We start from the raw sequence: 22695 nt of genomic DNA, 5'->3' as shown, positions 1-22695 counted from the left end.
AACGCAGGCAGAAAATGAAAATTGACACAATCAGCACACTTTCTTCATCGCAAGTCTCATCGTAATCAAGATGGCGCCACTATCATTCGCACATAAAAAAGGCGTTGGTAATTCAACCTCATCGTGCAGTCAGGTCCGAGGTTTGTATGACATAACACATTTCTCCAATATCAGAGATACATCAACACATTAAACGCATACAGGCTTTTACCCCAAACATACATGCAGTTGATAATGGATGTCTTAATTAATTCCTCCAAGATGAAGCTAATATGAAATCAATCTTATCATCTCAGCCAAGTAATTAACTAGGTTCTGTATTGCACCGGCAAGACGGACCATGTGCTGCCAGCGTTTGGTTTTTATTTCGCTGAATCTCAGCATCTTTATACACAATCATACATACGACAAACCGGATGATAAATTACTATGTATGAATTACCTGTGATGTGTCCTGCAAATGCCAAACATTATGCTAATCACCATAAAGGTTTACTTTGGCGTATAGTTAACACCACTCTCTGGGGAATTACAGTAAACTACGGTTATAACAAACTCAAGGGGACCACTAAATTTAGTTCGTTATAACCGCAGTTCGTTATAAGCACATTTACAACATATATACAGCAAACAGACGGGACCAAAACAGTTCGTTATATCCGTCAGTTTTTTATAAGCGTGTTCGTTATAAACGTAGTTTTTGGTATTGGAATACCACGTGCACGTTACACTTGGATAAAGCATTTGTAGTGTGTTTTAGTGCTTTATAAAAAATGTATGAATGTGCTTATTTTAATAATGAAGATTTGTAATTAACACAAACACGGCTTTAATATTGTGAATAAACTTAACCAATATTTCATTATTCACATTCCGTAATTTGACCCTAACTAATACCAAGTACAGAACGTATTCTCGTTTTCATTCAGGGTCTGATCAACGTTAACTGGATATGGAAAATACAATTACCCACAATATAAAGCTCATGATGATGCGCATAGCAAATATGCAGCTAGCATTTCCCAAACTATTGTTAATATTTCATACAAAGGTATTGCTTAATTGCACACACACTCCCAAGCGTGTTTAAGTCTATTTATTCTGTCGCCATGGCAGCTTCATGCTGACCGCAGACCGCAACGTCCCCAATCTTCAATTTCGGTTAAGCATGGGCCTCGTGCCAAACGTAAACGTGTGAGGAAATTGCTATCATTATGCCCTTAGCAATAAACAGAGGCAAAAGTTTCCTGTAACATAACCAAAGCACTGTAGCCTAAAGAGGCTTCTTCATCAAGTTTGGAAAGCTGTCCCTCGGTCGACTATGAAATATCAGATGTACGTACTACCACTTGAGTGTATTCATGAAATGTAGTCCTGTCTAAGGTCGGATTAAGCTGCGACAACACGTCATTATTATACTACTCAGTTTGTTATAAGAATACTTCCAGCTCATTCTGCTGCGATGCACAGCTGACAACCATTAGTGAAAAGAAGAACTTTTTTTTTAAAGTGCATTCCATTGTAATATCGACACATTACGTATGACAATATCTCTAGGGAACAAGTTGTAGATACTAATATGAATACTCTACAAACTGTTAAATAGAATAGTTAGTTCTACAGATTTCCACAATTAGCTCTCATAGGGTTAACCTTTTCAGATTACAGTGTTGAGGAATGTGTATGAATCTCACCTCTGAGATCGTCCAACTTCAATACACCGTCTTGGTTGACATCTAGCTTGTCAAACGCTTCATTGATGACGCTTACACGTGGCTCCGTCATGGGGGTTCTTAACTGGTTCACAAACTCGTGAAAGTCAATTGAACCGTTACCATCGCGGTCGAATAGTTTGAATAGAAGTTGCAAATCTGACTCGCCCATATATAGTCCGTACCGTTTGACACCGTCTGCGAATTCCTTGAAACATATTTTCTTGGAAAAGTCTGCGTCCATCTTTCGGAAGAAGCTGGAAAGTTGTTTGATTCCCCCACATCCCTTAATACTGAGGCACTGCTCTCGGAGCTTGGATAGCAGAGCCTCACCCCGCGGTTCCATGTTATCCACTGTGAGGGCCTTTGGCGAGAGGGTAGAGAGATTGTTTACACACTTATGGATTTACTCCACGCTCGTTTGCTTCGTCAGGCTCACTGGGAGACGTAGGGCTCCCAGATGCTAGTTTTAAATGATTTTATATGTCGAGCAGCTGGGGTTTTCAACTGCCTGATATGGCAAAGTGAACAGGTTAGTTTTTACCTCACCGTTCTTCCAGTCTCTCAGCACCAACGACAACTTTTTAACAAACGTACGTTTTTGCAGTAGGCTGTCAGCTTGAAAGGTCCTGTCCTAGGATGAAGCCCCCTTGTCAGATATAACTTCACGGGATGTAACTTTTCTGAATATGAAGTTTAGTTCCGCCTCTCACTCATTAGAAGGCGTGGGTTTCAACTTTGCATACGCAGCTCCCAGATCGGTGGAGATTGCTGTGTCGTGAGTTGGATGTCTTCTTGATAAGGAGAGATGATTGCCTAATTTCCAATGACGATTGTGCAACCTTGGAACCTGCTTGTCTTAAATGCCACGAACCGATCAATGATAGAAACCATATTGAACAGTCATTAGCCAGTGCCTCCTGATACAGCCTTGCACATACCCCCGTGAGACTCCACGCACAGACTTATAGTCTTGAATCAGAACAATAGTTCACCTGTTTGCCTGGAGGAAGCTGAGCAGAACAAGTATCCAATACACACTATGGTTTACGTTGATAACATGGATAACACGCAGATTCCACAAACATATACACAAGACCACGACCAATGAATTACACATAAATGTGGCCAGCTGACTGCCCTGTCAATGGCATGACATCATAATTGTGAAAAGCGTGCGCATTCGTGGTTGTTGTGGTAACGTGTAAATAAAGTTGGACCGTCTTGTGCTGGAGCGAGCAATCGATTAGGGGAAAGGAGCAATCGCTAGGCGCTTGCCCACAAGTACAGAATAGTACATTCATGTAAATGCAAAAGGCACGCGGCTAAGTCACTAACCCTGGACATTATACGCACCGTGTTTGAGTGGCAGGTGAAATGAGCTATTGGCCACATTGATTGAAATGTCATATTGTTACACATGGTTTATTAGACATGTCCTTCAATAGAGCTTTATGTGTATTCTCAATGTGGCCGTCGGATGGGTATATCAACTGCTAAGGTTGTGACTTCATGAGTTTGCGGGCAGTGGCCAGGTTTTCAGAATAGGAGAATGTACCTACACGGCAATAAAGTTCTGACAATGAAGATTTTATTAAACACATCATGTGAATCGATAAATGCCGTTGACAACAAAAATATTGTCATGATAATAAAAAACGTTATTTTCATAATAATGTTAACAATGTTAAGACAACTGTTTCGGGAATAATTTTCATGAATATTTTTTTTTGTTGCATACATAAAAGGACGTCAATGAATTGGTTTTCATGGTACATATGAAATGTAAGGTTGGTATCCGTAGGACGGGTCAGCGTACCATTCTTCGCAATGATCAGTCTACAAAGTAACAGACCCTAGTCCTAGTCACTGTCTACCGTAGAAACCTAATAGAGAAAGCGCCGCTCACTCACAATCAAGGCAAGGCCGCTGTGTACAGACGCTTCCCATTGAAAGCTATGTATGCTGTTTGGAGTTAAGATTTATGTTCAGATTACCCCGATGAAATACGTGGTGAATGAATCACAAAATCACAGAATGATATTGCTGGCACCATTTCGCATGCGAACATTCAATACAAAGACTCAGTACGAGTAGAAATCAGTTGTACCTGGCACCTTACCTTACGGATGCTAGGAGTATGTTGTGTATTGGTACCTGAGTCAGTTATCTATTTTCAAGCAATAACCTTGGGGTCTTTCAAAAGGTTTACCATTGACGGTCTGAATTGTGTTTAATAAATAATGTTACAGAGTTGGAGCTCTAAATCATTTCGAGATACGTCGGGTTTGTTTGTTCGCTGGATGAGCTTTCAGACGAATGATAAACAAGAGCAGTATGTCATGTTCCTTTTTACCGAAACATAATGCAACATCGTTCTGTCAATAGACTTTTTTCTAGGAAGGATTTTCTTAGTGCAGGAAACGATTTGTTTCCTGTTTAGAGTAGATACCCGACACACCTTTTCCAAACAAACATACACGATATGTAGGCCAGAATCCTTTTCATGGTCGTTGGTGGTTATACGTTCCAGATGCATGCTTTTTGTACATCAGTGAACGTGCGTGGCATAGATCTAGAGATGATAGTAAGATAGGCATGGAGTTTGTTTGAGCCATGTAAGGATCGTTGAGTAGTGTGTATCAAGGTTAATTTATGGGTGAGGTAGAGTGGAGCCTAAACAGGTTGTTCAAAAGCAAGCTATGCTCTGTGTTTTAATGGTTATGAGCTTTGAATTTGTGAGTGGCCTCATGAATTCATGAAAAATACCAGACGGAGTTTAGTGCTAATACATGAGCAGGGTATATTTCGATTATTGGCGATGAGGTAGTGGTACGGACACAATTACCTAACCTAACCTGTTCCTTGGACATACGTTACAATCTCTGTTTTAATTCCACTAATGGAAAAACCGTGTGAAAAAATCCAATTACTTAGAAGCGATGAAGAAATATATATTTTTAATTTTTTTAAATTATTTTTTATTCATTTTTCCATCATATTTTACATTTCAATATCATACATAGAGTGTGCATGGATTTATTGTGACATTATTGGCATGTTTGTAGCATGGACAGATCATATATCGTAGTTATACAGAGTTCCTAAATAATACACGTAGAGGAAACCAGAAGGCATGGAAACTTGCATAATTACAATTTGAATATGCAATACATTTTGTAGTTTCATAATATCGAAGTATTTCTTTTTGAATTAGTAAAAAGATTGGTTTGACGTTTGTTTTCTTTTAAATGTGTACAGCATAGATTTTGTTACAATAATTACTGCATTGAGTGAACTGTTATTGTTCATATTTATGACTGCACACAAGAACAAGTACTGTGTGTAAATGTACATATGGGTATACAGATATGTGGGTTCATGGATCGATAATGTGTATATATTGATTTTCGGGTTTTTTTGCGCATGACAAACGGAAAACATGTTTCGTACCTTAAACGCCTTTGGGAACAGAATTGCGTGAAATAAGCTGATACTGTTCGTTAGGAGGTCATAAACTTATGAGGAAAAAAGAAATTATATTTATGATTATTTGTTTTTTATGTACATGCATATTCATAGATAACTTATTCCTGCAACAGTTTTTAAAAAAAGTAATCTGTGGTTAGTAACTTTGCGTAAATTAATGAAGATGAAGATACCCATAAGTTGTGTATTATGAGAAATGTTTTGGGGTTGTTGTTTTTTCAATTTTGAAAAGTTTTAAATCCAATGATATTCCAAATAATAAAACCACGTTTAAGTTGTCTTTGGGTGCTGACTAAGCGCCAGCACAATTTTCAGATATAATATCACTAATTTAAGATATTTCATTGAAAATCAAACATATTATATAATCACCTGAGACCTGGGTAAATCAAGGGAAAGGGTCTTTATTGAAAAATATCAGATCAGCGATATACCTAAAGCTTAAGTTGAACTTCTTGGCCAAATTGCCTTGTTTTGATTTTGCCAGTCCAAGCAGAACTTCCGATTCATATGCATAAAGAACCAGATTAATCAATAGGTGCCCATGGGAATCGTTACGGCATATATTGTCAGCATTCGTCAGAATAGAATAAATTAATAAACATGCTTAGCAAAATAGAAGTGGTATTCAAATAAGTGTCACATAGATAAATATGTACATAGACATAGACATTCTTAAGTTTTACAGATAACTAATTATGCAGCAGTCTGTACATGTCTGACTAGTATATCACTTTATATCACTAGTTTATAACTAGTGTATCAGACTATATTCCAACACTACCCAATTCATAAAATAACAAATTTCTTGGCGTATATCTATATCTTCAGTTAAATTCGTATTTCCAAATAAAACAGTTTTAAGATCATGTCCATTCTCATAGAAGTAGCAATAACATCTAATAATCGAACACTGAGGGCACATGAAGGCTATTGTAATCATCTTCATAATGGTGTCCGCCTTAACAATATCTGAGTCATCTAATAACATAATATCTATGGCCTTTCAAATCACTGCATCCCCGGCATATATCGCCGCCGGCGATAATATGTGACGATTGGAGACAATGAATATTGGAATATATTGTCACCGGGGACAATATATGCCTGGCGAAAATATACAAACTGTATGCCGTAACAGGGATGCCTTCGTCATGTCTAAGTCTCCAAATTCAACATAATTGTTATCAATGAGGAAGTCCAGCATTTCACATTTTGTTTTCTGCGTGAACTTCAGATGACGCTTGCGTTCATTTTTGACGAATTGTCCTGAATCTAAAGAAGCGTCATAAAAACCTCTCAAATCATTTTTTTTTTGCACACAATATTCAACCTATATATTTGAGTGAGTGAGTGAGAGTGTGGTTTTACGCCGCTTTTAGCAATATTCCAGCAATATCACGGCTACCCGACCGCCCCACCTTTGTATTTGATGTTTCAGACAATATACATGTAGTTCTCATTCATGTGAACATATCTTAATCATAATATAAACGTTTTGCTCATTTCTTAAATTTTGCAGATAAGATACTGGGCGCAAGATGATTTTGATTCTACCTTGACCTTTGATACAAAGGTGCACATGTACATGTACATCGCAGTTTTGTGTCATGATATCAGTGATTGTAATGATAAAATTGAGTTATTTTAATTAGTATTTAGGATTAATTGGCTGTATGTAAGTACTGTATTAACTCAGTTGCTTTTATTGTGCTGTTTTGAGCATAGTTATTCTGAAGCAAACAAACTGATGTAAAGAATGCACGTTGGGCATGAAAATCGAAATGGCAAATGGCGTATTATGTAACAATTGATCACCATGACTAAGACCCCAAGGCAACATGTGACATAGACCATACGTTTAACTGCTGGAGGTCTCTCCGACCCTGCTACCAGATGGTAGCGAAACGGTAAAGTCATTTATCACGTTGAGTTTGTGTAACGGAGAATAAATGAGAGCTCATCCGGCCCGCGGCGTGCTGTCGGTAACCCGATCTCTCTTTCTGGTGTATGTACCGTTATACCAATGTACAGGTCATATTTTGTATATTTTGTTTGTTTGTTTGTTTGTTTGTTTGTTTGTTTAAAGTGGCACTCAGCAATACTCCAGTTGTATGAAGGCGTCCTGTATATAAACGAATCTAGATCAGAAAATGTATTGTGCGAATAATTTAATGTACTTTATGTAAATAGATTCAGCATGTATATCATCATACGTTGACGGCACTAATATAGGACCACGTCGTGTAATGTTTGTTTGTTTATTTGTACATAAACCGCCGGTCAAAAGAAAGTGTACACTTGAAAAGTACCCACGTTATCATAATGTTGCTAAGCTAAAAAACGTCGCAAAAAAACAATGCAAACTGCGATGCCTGTATCAAATACATCGCCATCGAATAACTACTTCTTTTTGGTTACATTTTAGCTACCATACCACAGGGGTGTATACTTTTTTGCCCGGCAGTTTGAATGTAGACAAGTCATCCCGTGATTCACAGCATGGTCATGGACCCACGTGACCCGCGAAGATCCGGGTGAGAGTAGGTCTTCAGCAACCCATGCTTGCCGTAAAAGGCGACTATGCGACTAACGGGATCGGGTGGTCAGGCTCGCTGACTTGGTTGTTGCATGTCATGGATCCCTATTGCGTGGATCGATGCTGAGGATATTAATCACTGGATTGTCTGGTCCAGACCGCCGTCATATAGCTGGAATATTGGAGTGCGGCGTTAACCAACAAACCAACCAACCAAGGACCCACCCGTTGTCCACGTCCTGTAACAAGTTAGGCTTTCCGACCCGGAATCCCTTTTGCAATGAGTAACCGTGTATGTAAGACTGACAATATAAGTTTAGCATTACATGACCGTCACAGATGTAAGTGAAGAAGCCAGGCTGGAAGCATGGAGTAGAACATTTGGGCGGTTGTTCACCTTTTAGCCATGTCATTACGGAGCACTGTGCTCGTCGAAATCATTCTTTGTGTATGGTTAACACTGTCCTCGTTCAAATCATTCTTTGTAAATGCCATGTCTGGTGTCCCCCGCCGTGATATTGCTGGAATATTGCTAAAAGCGGCGTAAAACCATACTCACTCACTCTTTGTAAATGGTTAACAAATCTTGTTCTTATGGATACGTATTCTGGGGAGTGCACCTACACATTGAAATGGGCGACATCAACATTCATGGGTGAATGCGGTGAACGGTCTTGGGGGCATATATAAATGCTAGGATGCACGTTAATCCGAGAAGAAAATAAAACATTAGTCACACTGGCGCCACTGTGACTTTCGGGCGACTAATGTCATGCTATTACCCGAACGTAAAGTATAAAGACATTCTTCTTATTACAAACATTTCCACGGTGAATACTTCACCAAATCTAAACGCATATAATCGCGCAATTGATTCAAGCAACTATTAAGCATTGAGATTGCATTACCTGAGATTGTCAGTAACACAGACGACTATAATGGGAAAGGAGAAATTCCCGTATCTCACACCCCTTGTGTCACTGGCATGTTTTCGGTTTTGTATTTCAAGGAGGACTATTATCAATGACCGATGCAGATGTTGTTGGCTATGTATCATGACCATTAATTCTGAAATAGCCAGCAAACCGTTTTGGAATTTCTTTTAACATACGTTGTCATCGTATTACTATTGGTTTCTGTGCCCGACGTCTTAAGGTAATATAGCCATCATTGTCCACATCCTCTGTAAAGACGTTGCATTCCGTGATGACATCACAGCCTCCGATGGCTGACATCATACTGACATTGCTGGCTTCTCTCAATATTTGGGCCACGGGAGGCCTGATCGTGTAAATATATAACGTCCACGTCAGAGAATAACCAGTATCGATTATCTGCAGAAAGCGATTCCACTGATTGCAAAAGGCAAAATAGCGGTACAAATTATGTGAATGGATCACTGAAAATCAGGTGCTCGCGAAAAGGGTAAGCATGTCCTGCCCTACCGGCAACACCGCCACTCACATAATTTACATGAAAAAGCAATTGCTTGTTGCCTAACGCTGAACAGCGTAGTGACGCCGCAATTCGATGTGTATAAAGTGTTACGTTCTTTAGAAGTGGCCGAAGCCTATGATCATTAGTTTAAATCCGATGTTCGTCCTGACTACATTTCTTGATTTGTCTACACCATACTATTGCCTTGAGATTCACCAATGTGACTTATTTCGGACTTTTCTCCACCAGCAAGCTGTAATGCCGTGAATTACTGAAATACTGTGCAAAGCGTCGTTACAAGAAAAAAGCTCTCTTAACATTGAACTTCCATCTTATTCCTTACAGTTAGTTTTGTTTGTTTGTTTGTTGTTTAACGCCGCACTCAGCAAAATTCAAGCAATATGACGGTGGTCTGTAAATAATCGATTCTGTTGGTCCACGCAAATGGGATACGATGACATGCAGCGAGCCTGGCCACCCGATCCCGTTAGTCACCTCTTACGACAAGCACAGTCGCCTTTTACAGCAGTCATGGGTTGCTGCAGGCCCATTTACAGTAAGCCATTAGATATTTATCATAAAGGAACTCGTGTCAGAATGTATGAGATCGAATATTCAGACAGTCGCATCATACACACGCTGAATAATATCTCTCAATTTCTCAATACAAAGACACGTCAAGTGGTATTTTATACTGGTATGTTAATAGTACCTGGGATATCTGATTTTCCTTTTGTTTAGCGTTGCATCATTTTCCGCAAAACAACATCTTCCCATTGATGATCCATAGGATATTGTCTTTGAACATATGGAAACAAGATGAGTCACACTTGACATTTTCCATGTTAGTTTTAATTAAATACGTTTTTCGCTTATTCCAACTGCATCACATATGCACTAAATATCCAAGGTTGTCATTTTATATGAATATGAATTCGCATGTTACAGGAGAAGCAGATGACTCGGCCACATAAAAATGGCTTCATGAATAAATCATCAACAATGTTCGAATTATTCCATTAGTTTTAACACAAATACATCAGCTCTGACCTCAGGGGAATATAGGAACTGAAGGGACTAGCATTAATAAGTTATGCCTATCTTTGTTCTCCCGGTATCTTGTTATATACGAATGGAAGATTTTGATTCGAGATTAATTAGGTATTTTTATCTTGGCTGTTTTCGATTCGGTTTTATTGCTCGGTGACGATATCTTAATCTTTGGGCTCTAGGTTAGTGAAGATATCTCGCTAAATGTCAGTGTGTGCCGATCGTAGGTACACAAAGGGACTATAATTTATTACCGTATTAATGTTGATTAAAGGTATAAGACATGACCTTTCGTCCATATGATGTTGGCTTTCACTGATTTTCAAACGCAGTCAATATGTGTGAGTCATTCGCTTTTCATAGCACTATCACTAAAATAATATAAGGTGCACAGGACACATTTTAACAATTACTTGGCAGTTCGTTTGTGAAGAGGGGTGTGGGGTAGCCTAGTGGTTAAAGCGTTGGATTGTCAAAATTCAGCTCGGGTTTGATTCCCCACATGTATGAAATCCATTTCTGGTGCCCCCCGCTATATATGATTCGAAAAATTCTAAAAGCGGCTCAAAACATAGGTTCGATTCCTGACATGGGTACAATGTGTGAAGCCCATTTCTGGTGTCCGCCGCCGTGATATTCCTGGAATATTGCTCAAAGCGGCGTCAAACCATACTCACTCACTCACTCAAAATATAGTCTTTCACTCGTGTATGAAGAGCATTAACGTGGTTAGGGTTACATGCATTAAGGCAATAAATTCTTACTTTTTAAAGCAAATTGTGCGTGTAGAGGATGTTACCGATAGGAAAGGACATGCGTACCCTTTTCGTGAACACCTGGTGTCCTCGCTGAGTTTTAGTGGTCCATACATATAATGTTTAAGTCATCTGTCCTGTACGGGAAATGATATCTGTTTCGGTGGATAATCTAAACTGGTTATTCTCTTACATCAACTACATCACGGTTACTCACAACTGCTAATTAATGGCTTCCAATGTTTTTGTTTACAATATATGCCTCTGACAAGTTACACGAAGCAAGATGACCGATCTGTGATGTGGTTCAACATTAACGTGTAGATTTACTGGGAATGAACCTGATGGAACAACGTAGTTGCCAATGGAACTGGAACATGACTGAACAGCCTTTTTATAGGCTGCAGACGAGCTGGCTATTTTGTCAGGAGGGATTGGATTTGACCAGTTAATTCCAAGATTTCACGCCAGCAATGAGACAGTTGTGGCCCAGAAACAGTGGTTCGTGTATGACATGCTTAATTTTGCATGTTCTGAAGTGAATTTCATCAAGTTTGACAAGTTGTTATGGTCAAGTGCCTGTGCTGTGGCAGGGACTTCAGTGATGTCGGGACATTGTTTTCATAGCCTTTCGAAGGACACTGTTTTCTGGTGGACTTTGAAATCCCCTCCTGTCAAATCCTAACGGTGGTGGGTGACGGAGATGACAAAGAGTAAAACGGTTTGAAAAGAACATGTTGTCATGAATAAAGTTTTTTAAACAATTTTTTATAATGTATTTTTTTACTTTCATTGTCAGTTGTTAAAATGAGGAAATTGCCTGTTCGCCATCGAACATGTCCCAAACAGTTTCAAAGTCTTATACGTTAAGTCTTGTAATCTCACCACCAAACCAGTCAGGGTTACGGCCTAGAAAGTCATATCGTGCGTTTTGTGTACTGAATACTCAATAACCACAAAACACATACTACTGATCGAAATTGTGAAAACGAAACGTTATCGATACTTTTCAGTTGCACGTTATTTCTACGTGTATTCAAATAAACTTGAACACTGAATGAATAATGTATACACGTATGCGTATGAATCAAAGGCTGTATATTACTTGTGCGGTATTTGTGTGGGAATGCCTTAGTTTTCAAATGTGGAATGTGATTCTTATCAGGAGAAAAGCATGCCCAGTGAATAATAATACAGAATATTCCCAGGTTTCGAATCCCATTTAGCAACGTTCTTCAATACAGCAGCACACATTAAAACGATATTCACTCCCACAAATAATAACACGCTGGTAAATAGATATACAAATATTGAACAATGCATATGTTGGTTTAAGGGGTTGGTCAATATTTTTTATCATTACGGAAAGGATTTTGTTGCCGCTTTTATTGACATAAAGGCCCATACTCGAGAATAGAACCTGCCTTACGTACCTTGTTCTAATGAAGCATTATGCTTGTGCAAATAGCTATCTTCAAAAAAGGTCAGACCATTAAGAGGCCATACAATGACTGTCTTAATGACTCACGTCTGGCCAATACATACCTAACTGTACTTCATTACACAACACAAAGTCGATATTCCATATTAATGTCTTCAAGAAGGAACTCGATAACGGTTTTTGACAAATTATGCTTCGAAAAGATACATAATAATTGATCTGAGCCAAAATCAATGATGCTCTGGCACTTTGATGGCATCGCTCATTAAGAAACGGTACTGTATTTGTCTTGGGTAATGGAAAGTTACCGATAATTACATCGTCGTTATGGCTGTAAAGATGTTCCAGCATTGGTGAGAACAGTGTATATTGATTAAGCGTTAGTTAACATAATACGACGGAACACAAAACACTGCCTAAAATCGCATTCTAAATACAGAGTCATTATTGTGCTCTGAAATAAGTATTCCCCTTTCTACATGCATATTAGTTAGTGCTGCTGGGCAAATATTATGTGTACCGCGTTGTTAGAGAAGTCTTTGAACGGGAGATCTTATGCCAAGGATGGGTCTTCTCGTATATTCAGTTACACGTATGTGATCAGTTAAATACGTTACATATTGAACAGTGTTAATATCAAAGAAGAAATGTACAAAGCAGAAATCTGGAGAATAAACTTGTATGATTAATCGTTAGTTTCAAAGTACAATAACATACATTTAGTTAAATTGTGTACGTTAGTGAGTGAATGTTGTTTAACGTTATAGTCATCAATATTATAGCTCTATGGTCTGCAAATAAGTGTAGGCCAGGTAAACCGATGGTCGACAGCATGCACAAAAGAGACATACGATTAGTCACTGTCACCCACTGTAACCACATATCCTTGACATACATTGGATGGTTGGGATCAATTTTTCCCCTGAATCACCATGGCGTGATTCTCATTCAACCGTCAGCATCAACTTGATATATGATATATTTATAAGGCGTCTTTCCCAGTTCTAATCAATAGGCAGATTCAAAGGGTTTTTCAGCCAATGTTTGTTACAAAAAAGTTGTGGTTTTCAAAAATATCACAGAGCGTAACGTCAGGTTCATAGCTTCACAATGCGCAGTGGTATGCCTTAGAATTAATAATTTAAACCATGCATGGTTCGCTTAATTACCTGAGTGAAATGGTCACATGATACGAATGTATCATTTATTCAATTATACCATACACCTGGAAAAAAGTCAAGCACCCCGCCTTCAGTATGTTCATATATTCCGAACGTCCATGTATCTTTAATAAATATGACATTGGTCTCATTTTGATAAATGATATCACTACACAAACTTAATGGTCGCAAGAAGTCATATATCATATTACGCGAAGAAGCAGAGAAGGCAAATGAAAAAGGTAGTCAAAACACACTGCAATTGAATAGTCACATGTACAACTCATGACATTACAGAATCTATTTTGATTTCTGTATTTCCATATGTGTATGTCACTTTGTATGCAAAATTAAATACGTTTCGTCAGAAAATAATACAGGCTAAGGATTAATTAAGAGCAGTTTGATGGTTACAGATCGATGGAAATCCACCATCGTTGGGGTGCATTCAGCAACATGCGTCATCAGTCAGCAAACTACTGAATACATCTCACCAATATGACTCATGTGTTTTTAAAAAAGCCTCACTAAAACCAAAGTGTCTTCGTCAAATATCTATTCGCAGACCTTGTGTTAGAAGTATTTAACATTTTAGATAATACTTCTATCTTTAAGGAACATATACATGTACATGTTATATATTGTCCATGAAATGTTGTCATAGTAACACGATTTGCTACTGTAGCTGCATTTCTAAACAAGTTTGGAGAAAGGTCTGTTGATATATTGATGACAACCTACAATGTCAGATCTCAAGAGAAACCAAAAGGCACAAATGTAATACCTGCATGGTTTCGTGGTCACCGTTGCGTGGTCTAATCGTCGACCATACACGTATGTTGTGCCCATGTTCGTACTATGCATACGTATGCGTGCATGCTTGTCTGAGAAAATGTAACAATTTCGTTTGGTTTGGTTTCAGGCTCACAATATGATGCACGGTCTTCTCAAGTGTGAATACAAACACACACGTATCCACCATCAACTTCTAAATTTTAAATAAATGAATTTCTTCTTTCACTAAAAAGAAAATTATAGAAGAAATACTTACAGGAAAAAAACTGAACTTAATCATTGTACTAGTATCATTTAACGTTGAAACTTAACACTAAACCTGATATACAGAGCTTTGGAATAGAAACGTACAAAGCGTTTACAACACAATCTTCATTGTTACATATGGCCTGGATGAAAACATCATTGTATCGAGTACAATGCATTACTCTTGGCTTCAATACAAGTATGAGTCTTCGCTTCAGTTTAGCATCAATAATGTAGCATTGAAGATCGATCAATAAGCTCTCAGACACCCGTATACAATTATCACCGGTCTCAATTTAATCAATCATTTTGTCCAGCTTAAGATGACCTTTATTGATTCCTTCGAATAGCTACAAAAGGTCCGAATATGTTGCTGTCATTATTTTCCACAGCTTTGATGATTTGGAAATAATGTTATTGGAGAAAATCCCTGCTTGGTCCAATTTGTTTTGTAATTTTCCTCTTTTGACTGTCATAGTGAGAAATTAAAGCTCTTGAGGAGAGAATTATGTGCCAATTTGGATTTTTCCCGTGAAAAGGGTCCGATCGACGGTCTGATTAATGTCCTGTCTACTGAAATACAGTACAATGTTCGACTCATAACAGAAGGTTCAATGAATAACTAACAGTGACAAGACATTAAAGAGGACAATGGTAATTATAGTCCTGTTGGCTCCAAATGAGAACGATGAATTGCAAAATAACTCACGATCGAGAATAGTCTATTAAATGGCAATACGGTATACGACAATGAATACCCTGTACCCAACAATATCTGCTGTTTGTTATTTCTATTCCCAACCACTGAAAAAACTTTTAAGAAACTATGATGTTGTTCTGTGTACAAGTTGATATCTTGAACTGAAGGCGGCACAACGGTAGAAGGAACAGCGCAAACACGCACCCCAACGGTATAGGGAATGACGTTATAAGAGCGGTCATCTCATAATAATTTTAAACGCAATCTGACTCGCTCATGTCACGAATATATGACATTCCGAGATGCATTAACTGGATACGAGAAATAGTGTTTTCTTGCTGATTTTTAGTCTGAAACCAAAAGCCGAGTAAAATGTTTAATTCGAGTAAAATAACAATTTATTCCACTATCTGGGTCAGATTTCTCCCCTATTTTAACACATGACACTAATGCTGTTTATGACATACATTGTAATTGTTGTCATTGAGTACATAATTTCAATGGTATCAACTGCTCCTTTAACAGACACAGTTTAATTATGTATGTTACCCCCGAGAATGTTTAATGTCCCATATTGAAACAGATATTTCCAAACACAAATACATGATACATGTACATGGAATGAAAAGCTGTTCAAACACTAGTGAGACCGCCTCATCTATTTCATGTTTAGATCAATGCATAAAGATTCAGAGGAACGAAAATCTCTCCACACGACTGTACGACGGGAGGTGAGGTGCGGTGAAATGGGGTTTAACGTCGCGTCCAAGATAATTACACTTATATAGCAACGTGCATGTACGTGTGTGTTTGTGTGGCTGCGTGTACTAGTCCGGACTGATGCCGATTTATAGTGCCAGCTCACTGAGATACCATGCCGCAGTTTAACATGAATATCCAACTCAGATACAGTATATTGACTACGAGCCGACCAGTCCTTGTTTTAGCCCCTTAATGCCGAGCGCCAGACAGGGTAACAACAAGTACCCTCTTTTAACGTCTTTTGGTATGACGCGGCCGGGGATCGAACCCCGGACCTTCCGCTCTCCAGACGGACTCTCTACCACTAGACCACGGAGGCGGTATGTACGACGGGAGATGACCTCGCAATAACCAGCTTCCCCTTTCTGTCGAGCAATATTGCAGCAGCTCCAGGCTACATTTCACAACTTTTGACGTACAATCGAAGATTCTGGACAGCGCCATGTGACTCTTGCTCAAAGGTTGTTTGATCAAGGTTACAACATTCAAAGCCTCAGTAAAGCTTCCAAATAATTTGGAGGGCATTTCCAAATCTGAAGTATCAGTGACAAAAATGGTGTCCGATGCAATTCGTTATTTTGATGAGTACCATATGTCCCCTATGTTTTTGTAGGCGAAAGACAGACTTGTTTTTTTCAGGCTCACCTTTGCGCGAACACCTGATATCATCAGTATTTCAAACTGATTCAAAAACACATGTTTATGTTATTGTCGGAATCATAAATCGACTTCTCGATATTTCTTATGATTTTTGTTTGTTTGTTTGTTTGTTGCTTAACGCCGCACCCAGCAATATTCCAGCTATATGACGGCGGTCTGTAAATAATCGAGTCTGGACCAGACAATCCAGTGATTTACATCATAAACATCGATCCACGCAATTGGGATCGATAACATGCATCAACCAAGTCAGCGAGCGTGACCACCCGATCCCGTTAGTCGCCTTTTACGACAAGCATAGTCGCCTTTTACGGCAAGCATGGGTTGTTGAAGACCTATTCTACCCCGGATCTTAACGGGTCTATTTCTTATGAATAAAAATGATTTATGGCCAGGGTTTTGTCGCTTTTATTTACAATAAATTAGCACAATGAATAAATTAGCAGAAAATGTCTTACATTTCCATTAGCTTTATAAGAAATTTATTAGCTATTTTTATCATATTGTAGGTTTCATTTCTAGATTCCTATACATTGAAGAATTGATCGCAAAACTAAGAGGATTATTATGGAAATAATCATATTCATTCTCCACTTTCAGATCAGGTCGATGGTTGCTCTAAAGTTTTTCACTGCATATAAACGACATTAATAAGTTATAACGTGTTTCATCTTGACAGCTCAGGACGTCGTGAACAAACAATGTTACGAAGCACTGTCTATGGTATGCTCATAAATGTGAATAAAACTAAGTATCCCGAGTGAACGCCTATCCCATAAAAACACGGATGTCTGGGGAATATGATATAACAATGCAAATTAGGCTATCAATATGTATTTGTAAGGCCCGGATCAATGGTAAATCAATGATGGATTCTCAGATGTGTAGGGTATTTTCAGTCTACAAGCATGTCATGTCACAAACGTTTGTCAGCTTTTGTTGTTGTTGTTGTTGTTGTTGTTCGGCGCTCAGCAATATTCCATATGACGGCGGTCTGTAAATAATCGAGTTTGGACCATGCAATCCAGTGATTGACGTTATGAGCATCGACCCGTCATCGATTGATGTAATAGACGAACGGAACGTCTGTAGACAGGCGTGGAACAAAATAATTGAGCCAAAATAATCCCTTTTAGCTTATTTGAAATAATATACTCCCCAAGAAAGGGAAGGTAAAAATAAGGCATACAACATAAATATTATGATCAGTCGTCAGAAGGAAGAACAATTTGTTTAACAATTACTGCCAGACATAGAACGGTTTCAGAACCAAAACCTAAAGATAAGAAATCGTCTGCATGCGCGGTGACTACGTGTTGTACCACCGTTAAGAAATCGAGACAGTCTAGCCAGACGTCAATGGTGTTTAGAGCGTAGAAACCGGGAGAATTGCCGATGGTCTCGAGTCATGTTTTCCGATGAATCCAGATTCATTCTGGACTTACTGGAAAGGCGTAAACGTTTCTGAAAGCGAACGTCATGCGAACGTCAACGTAAGGCAACATGATATATTTGGCAGTTGGCCTGTGATGATATCTATGTCGCCCTGTGTATTGTCCATGGGAGGGTCACTGGACATTACTACCGTGACAACATACTGGGGCGTCCACGGGAGCCCACGGATTGTCTTTCAAGACATAAGGCTCGTGCCCACTGTGCATGTATCGTAACTGAGGGCACCCAAATCATCACCAGAATACAATGGCCGGCCATGAGTCCCGACCTTTCCCTCAAAGAGCACATCTGGGATATGATCTGGAAACGTGTACATTTGTGTATGCCGACATCAAAGGTCACCCGCTACATTTGCCGAACTGGGCCTGGCGCTGCAAGATCAATGGACAAGACTCCCTAAAATTGCCTGGCGACGCTGGAACCCGCGGTAGAATGTGCCCAACCATGAACATGTGAGGATTTGTTAGAACTGACCCCAGGCAAACTATGTTGATCGTTAGAAAAGATTTAATGGATACGGTGGTTAGGCTTGGTGGCTTCTTGTTGATGGCTTGTGATCGTATCCCAGTTGCGTAGACCGATGCTCATTATATCAATCAATGAATTGTCTGCTCCTGACTCGATTGCTGTAAACTACGATTATAACGAACACGCTTATAACGAACTGACCGATATAACGAACATATTTTTTGTCCCGGATATTTGTATATATAAATTTATATATGCTTATAACGAACTAAAATTGGCGGTCCCTTTGAGTTCGTTATAAGCGTAGTTTACTTATATATAGGCTGTCGTATTACTGGCGTACTTTGGCATACTTGGTATTAAATAAACACCTTCAGAGGAACATGTTAAAGCATTGTTGTAAACAGTCAGTTGACATAAAATGCGCATCGAGTGAGCAATCAACAATGTCCTCCATCAAATATTTGTCCATCGCCACTGCAATTTCGTTTCTTTGTGAATCAGCAAATTCTTAATAAGAAGAAAACATACATAAATCCCAAACCATTTAAAGCCGACACTGTCTGCAAACCATCTAACGCAAACCCATTTGGTATGCAAGCATTCCCACTCATATGTCTCAATGGTGGAATGGTGTATTTCCGACGTGAATCTTCTGTAATGACGCCCAAGAACTCAGCAAACAATGCTCCACGCACAGCGTAGTGATGGAATGACGACATCACACAGTCTCTGATCATGAAATGCCAATAAGGCAGAGAAGATTACCAGCCTTGTTTAACTTGACTAAGCATCTTACACGTAAAGAAGTGAAGGACTACATGAGTCCTAGATGTCTCGATAGTCGATGAACTGTTATCCACTGGAACTTGTTCACTTCTTGGTGATCATGTTTTGTTAAGTGAGAGTATATTTTTCTTCCGACATCATCCTTAAAAATATTGAAATAAACAATAACTGCAGTGGAGTGTAGTAAATAAGCGACAAAAAAACTTCCATATTCTATTAAATGTTTGCTAAAAGCAGAGTCGATTCCAGCCATATCATGAGCATGCGTTTATGAATCAGCATTAAATAGTAATGGTACCAGGTGTTCGCCAAAAGGTGAGCGTATCCTACCCCACAAGTGGCAACCGTCACAAACACATGCAAAAGCAAGTTAATTGTTCATCTGAAAAAAGTCGGGACCATATTGCACAAGACAAAATAGGGAATTGCAGCGGACATCATTTTTGTCACTGATGCATCAGCTTTACTGAGGCCTTGAATGTTGATCAAACAGCTTTTGAGCAAGAATCGTATGATGCTCTTTGACATGATGGCTATTGGTTACCAAAGTGACAATTGTCCATTGTCAAAAGCATTACCATGAAAGACTGCAGTGTGTGTTTTGTTCGACTGCAACAATAATCCATATTCAGCAGAGAGAAAAGGTTTTCATAATCTGATGTGCCACTAGAATTGATTAATATTTAACCTGTGAGCCCACTCGTTTCAGCCCCAGCGAGGTCAATCAGAACTTCATTTGGATGTGGAGGGAGTAATATAAGTGAATTCAACGTTGTGAGCAGTATTCCAGTGACAAATGATAAGTTTGGAGTATGGAGTAATATTCCATTGAATACACTTGGAAGTACCCTGCAGTAACAGGGGCCGGAGTAACGAGGTTCACGGCTAGAAAAAAAAATCATATAAATTCACTATTTATGTACATGCTTGTGGATGGAGTAGGGCAGACATGATATGTGGATAAGACATTTAAGCAAAAGGTAGGCATCCCCATTGGTACCAATTGTGCTCCCCTTCTTGCTGATCTGTTTCTTTAATTATGCACATGAATCGGAATTTCCACTTGGGTTGGCAAAATATAAATATGGGAATTTAGTCAAAAAGTTTATTATAGTTCAGGTGTATCGATGATATCGTTTAATAATTGTCGAATAGTCAATTTCCTTGAAATTGAAATTGAAGAGACCAGTGAAACTGTCTTGTCTGTTTCATAAGTAGATCTATGCATACAACTTCAGAGTGACGATATATACTGAGTGAAACCAAGAAGGGAACACATGAAAATACAAGTGCTCCTTTATTGTTTTCCAGGTTTTGTTCCCAAGCTATGGATGGCAAGCTATGGTTGGCAAGCTATGGATGGCGAGCTATGGATGGCGAGCTATGGATGGCAAGCTATGGATGGCAAGCTATGGATGTCTGTGTGGGTAAAAATCTGGGACTTAATAAAGGGACACTGCAAGGATATGGTGTTCCCTTATTTGTTTCCCTTAGTATATCATTAGTATCCACAAGGCTGTATATATGACAAGGGGGGTGACTTCAACTTTCCAATAGTCAACTTTCCCGTTATGTCGAGAAATATTCCAGCAGCTCCAGCCTTAATTTGGTGTCTACATTTCACAACACCTTATATCATCACTTGTTCATTTAGAGTGAGTGAGTATGGTTTTACGCCGCTTTTAGCAATATTCCAGCAATATCACGGCGGGGGACACCAGAAATGGGCTTCACACATTGTACCCATATCGGGATTCGAACCCGGGTCTTCGGCGTGACGAGCGAACGCTTTAACCACTTGGCTACCTGGCCGCCCCTGTTGATTTAGAAACACATGCATATGATATAGTCGGAATCGTACAATGGACCGATTTCTTATTTTATCCGAAATGGTTTTGTCGCTTTTACGCGCTTCACTTCACGCACTGGGGTATTGTTTACGTCATACGGACGGCCCTGTTGACATCATTCGAACCTTATATGACGAAAGTTCGGAATGACGTCACACTAGAAACGACATCATAGCTGTAGGTTGTTGACGTCATTCGATAATTGTGGTTTTCTAATACAGCGGCCGTTATCATGCTGATTCACATTATAATATATCACAAAATGTGCTAGTCGATCCTATTTAAGACGACATTGACATTGTTACAAAAAGTGGGTTATGTAGATGTTAATAAATCTATAAATTCTAAGAAAAACACAACATCTTACATGCACTTGTATTTCAGTGTGGCATATATTCACAAGGTAAATCGAACGAAATAGTGCATGATGAAATATAAACGTACAGTGGTTCCAATACGCAGCTATGTTACCTGACGGTTTGAAAGCTTTCGACCGGTGTATGCATGTCTGTAAGAATGATCGATCGTTACTGGGCTACGCGGAATCCACAGATCTAGACACTATGTTTGTGATGTTTGTGGCTTCTCCACATGCTAAACATCTGATATAAGCTGAAGCATTCGTTAAATCGACCTTTTTTATGCGAGTCGTGTTTTAATGGAATTTTGAAACCGCCGATCGATAAAACAGAATCGAAAGTCACGAGTGAATGTAAAAATAAAGATGAACGAAACTTATTTTCAACTGAACCTGAACATAGAATCTCTCGTGAAAGGATCCCCGGAATATCATTGCATCGACATCCAGTGATCTGTAGCTCACGTGAGAGCTGGTGTTCGATAATTGATGGCGAAAAACCTCGTTAACTCAAAATACACGGGATCATCAAATATATATAGAGTTCTCGAGCATTCGGGGCGAATTGGGTGCCGATATGAACATCAACTTTATATAACGACGTCATTATGACATAAGACTCAAGTATTTTGTGTACCAAGCAAAATAACAATACGAACTTGAAGACACGAGTAGTCACGTGTATATCATAAAATAACATTTCATATAGTACTGAGGTGCATGAATGGTTAATTAGGTGAAATATAGTGTTTTTATTACTCATGGGGTTAAAATAACCGAGTTCATAAAATCGTATGCGCACAAGGACGAATATGACTTCACGCGCACCAGTGTCTTGTTGACGTCATTCGAATCTTACAGTTGACGTCATTCGGAAATTGTGGTGTTGTGAGAAGCGGTCGTGATCAGTGCATTTTTCTACGTGGAGCTCAAGGGGATTAAGAAATAAAGGATAATAAAGAAATTTTAATACTCGCATGTGTGCCACAAAGATTTTACGAAACCCATATAATAATTCATGTATTCTGA

At 38.9% G+C, this 22695-nt stretch overlaps 1 protein-coding gene across 2 annotated transcripts in view; it reads right to left on the bottom strand.

The window, feature by feature from the left end:
• The window catches only part of LOC139468302 (calcyphosin-like protein), an 82905-nt gene that overhangs the window by 29521 nt on the left and 30689 nt on the right, over positions 1 to 22695 (bottom strand). Inside the window, exon 1 of one of the 2 annotated variants that reach the window (XM_071250183.1) lies at positions 1695 to 2863. The exons of the other annotated variant lie outside the window; for it this stretch is intronic. Within the exon in view, the coding sequence (XP_071106284.1) occupies positions 1695 to 2058 (364 nt within the window). The 5' untranslated portion in view covers positions 2059 to 2863. Of the gene's footprint in view, positions 1 to 1694; positions 2864 to 22695 lie in introns of those variants that run through there. 2 annotated transcript variants of the gene reach the window in all.

The sequence above is a fragment of the Haliotis cracherodii genome, unplaced genomic scaffold (assembly GCF_022045235.1).
Source record: "Haliotis cracherodii isolate W230 unplaced genomic scaffold, xgHalCrac1.p SCAF_2, whole genome shotgun sequence".
Lineage (NCBI taxonomy): Eukaryota > Metazoa > Mollusca > Gastropoda > Lepetellida > Haliotidae > Haliotis > Haliotis cracherodii.
Note: the sequence above shows the minus strand (reverse complement) of the source record. Positions and strands in the feature narration are given on the sequence as shown.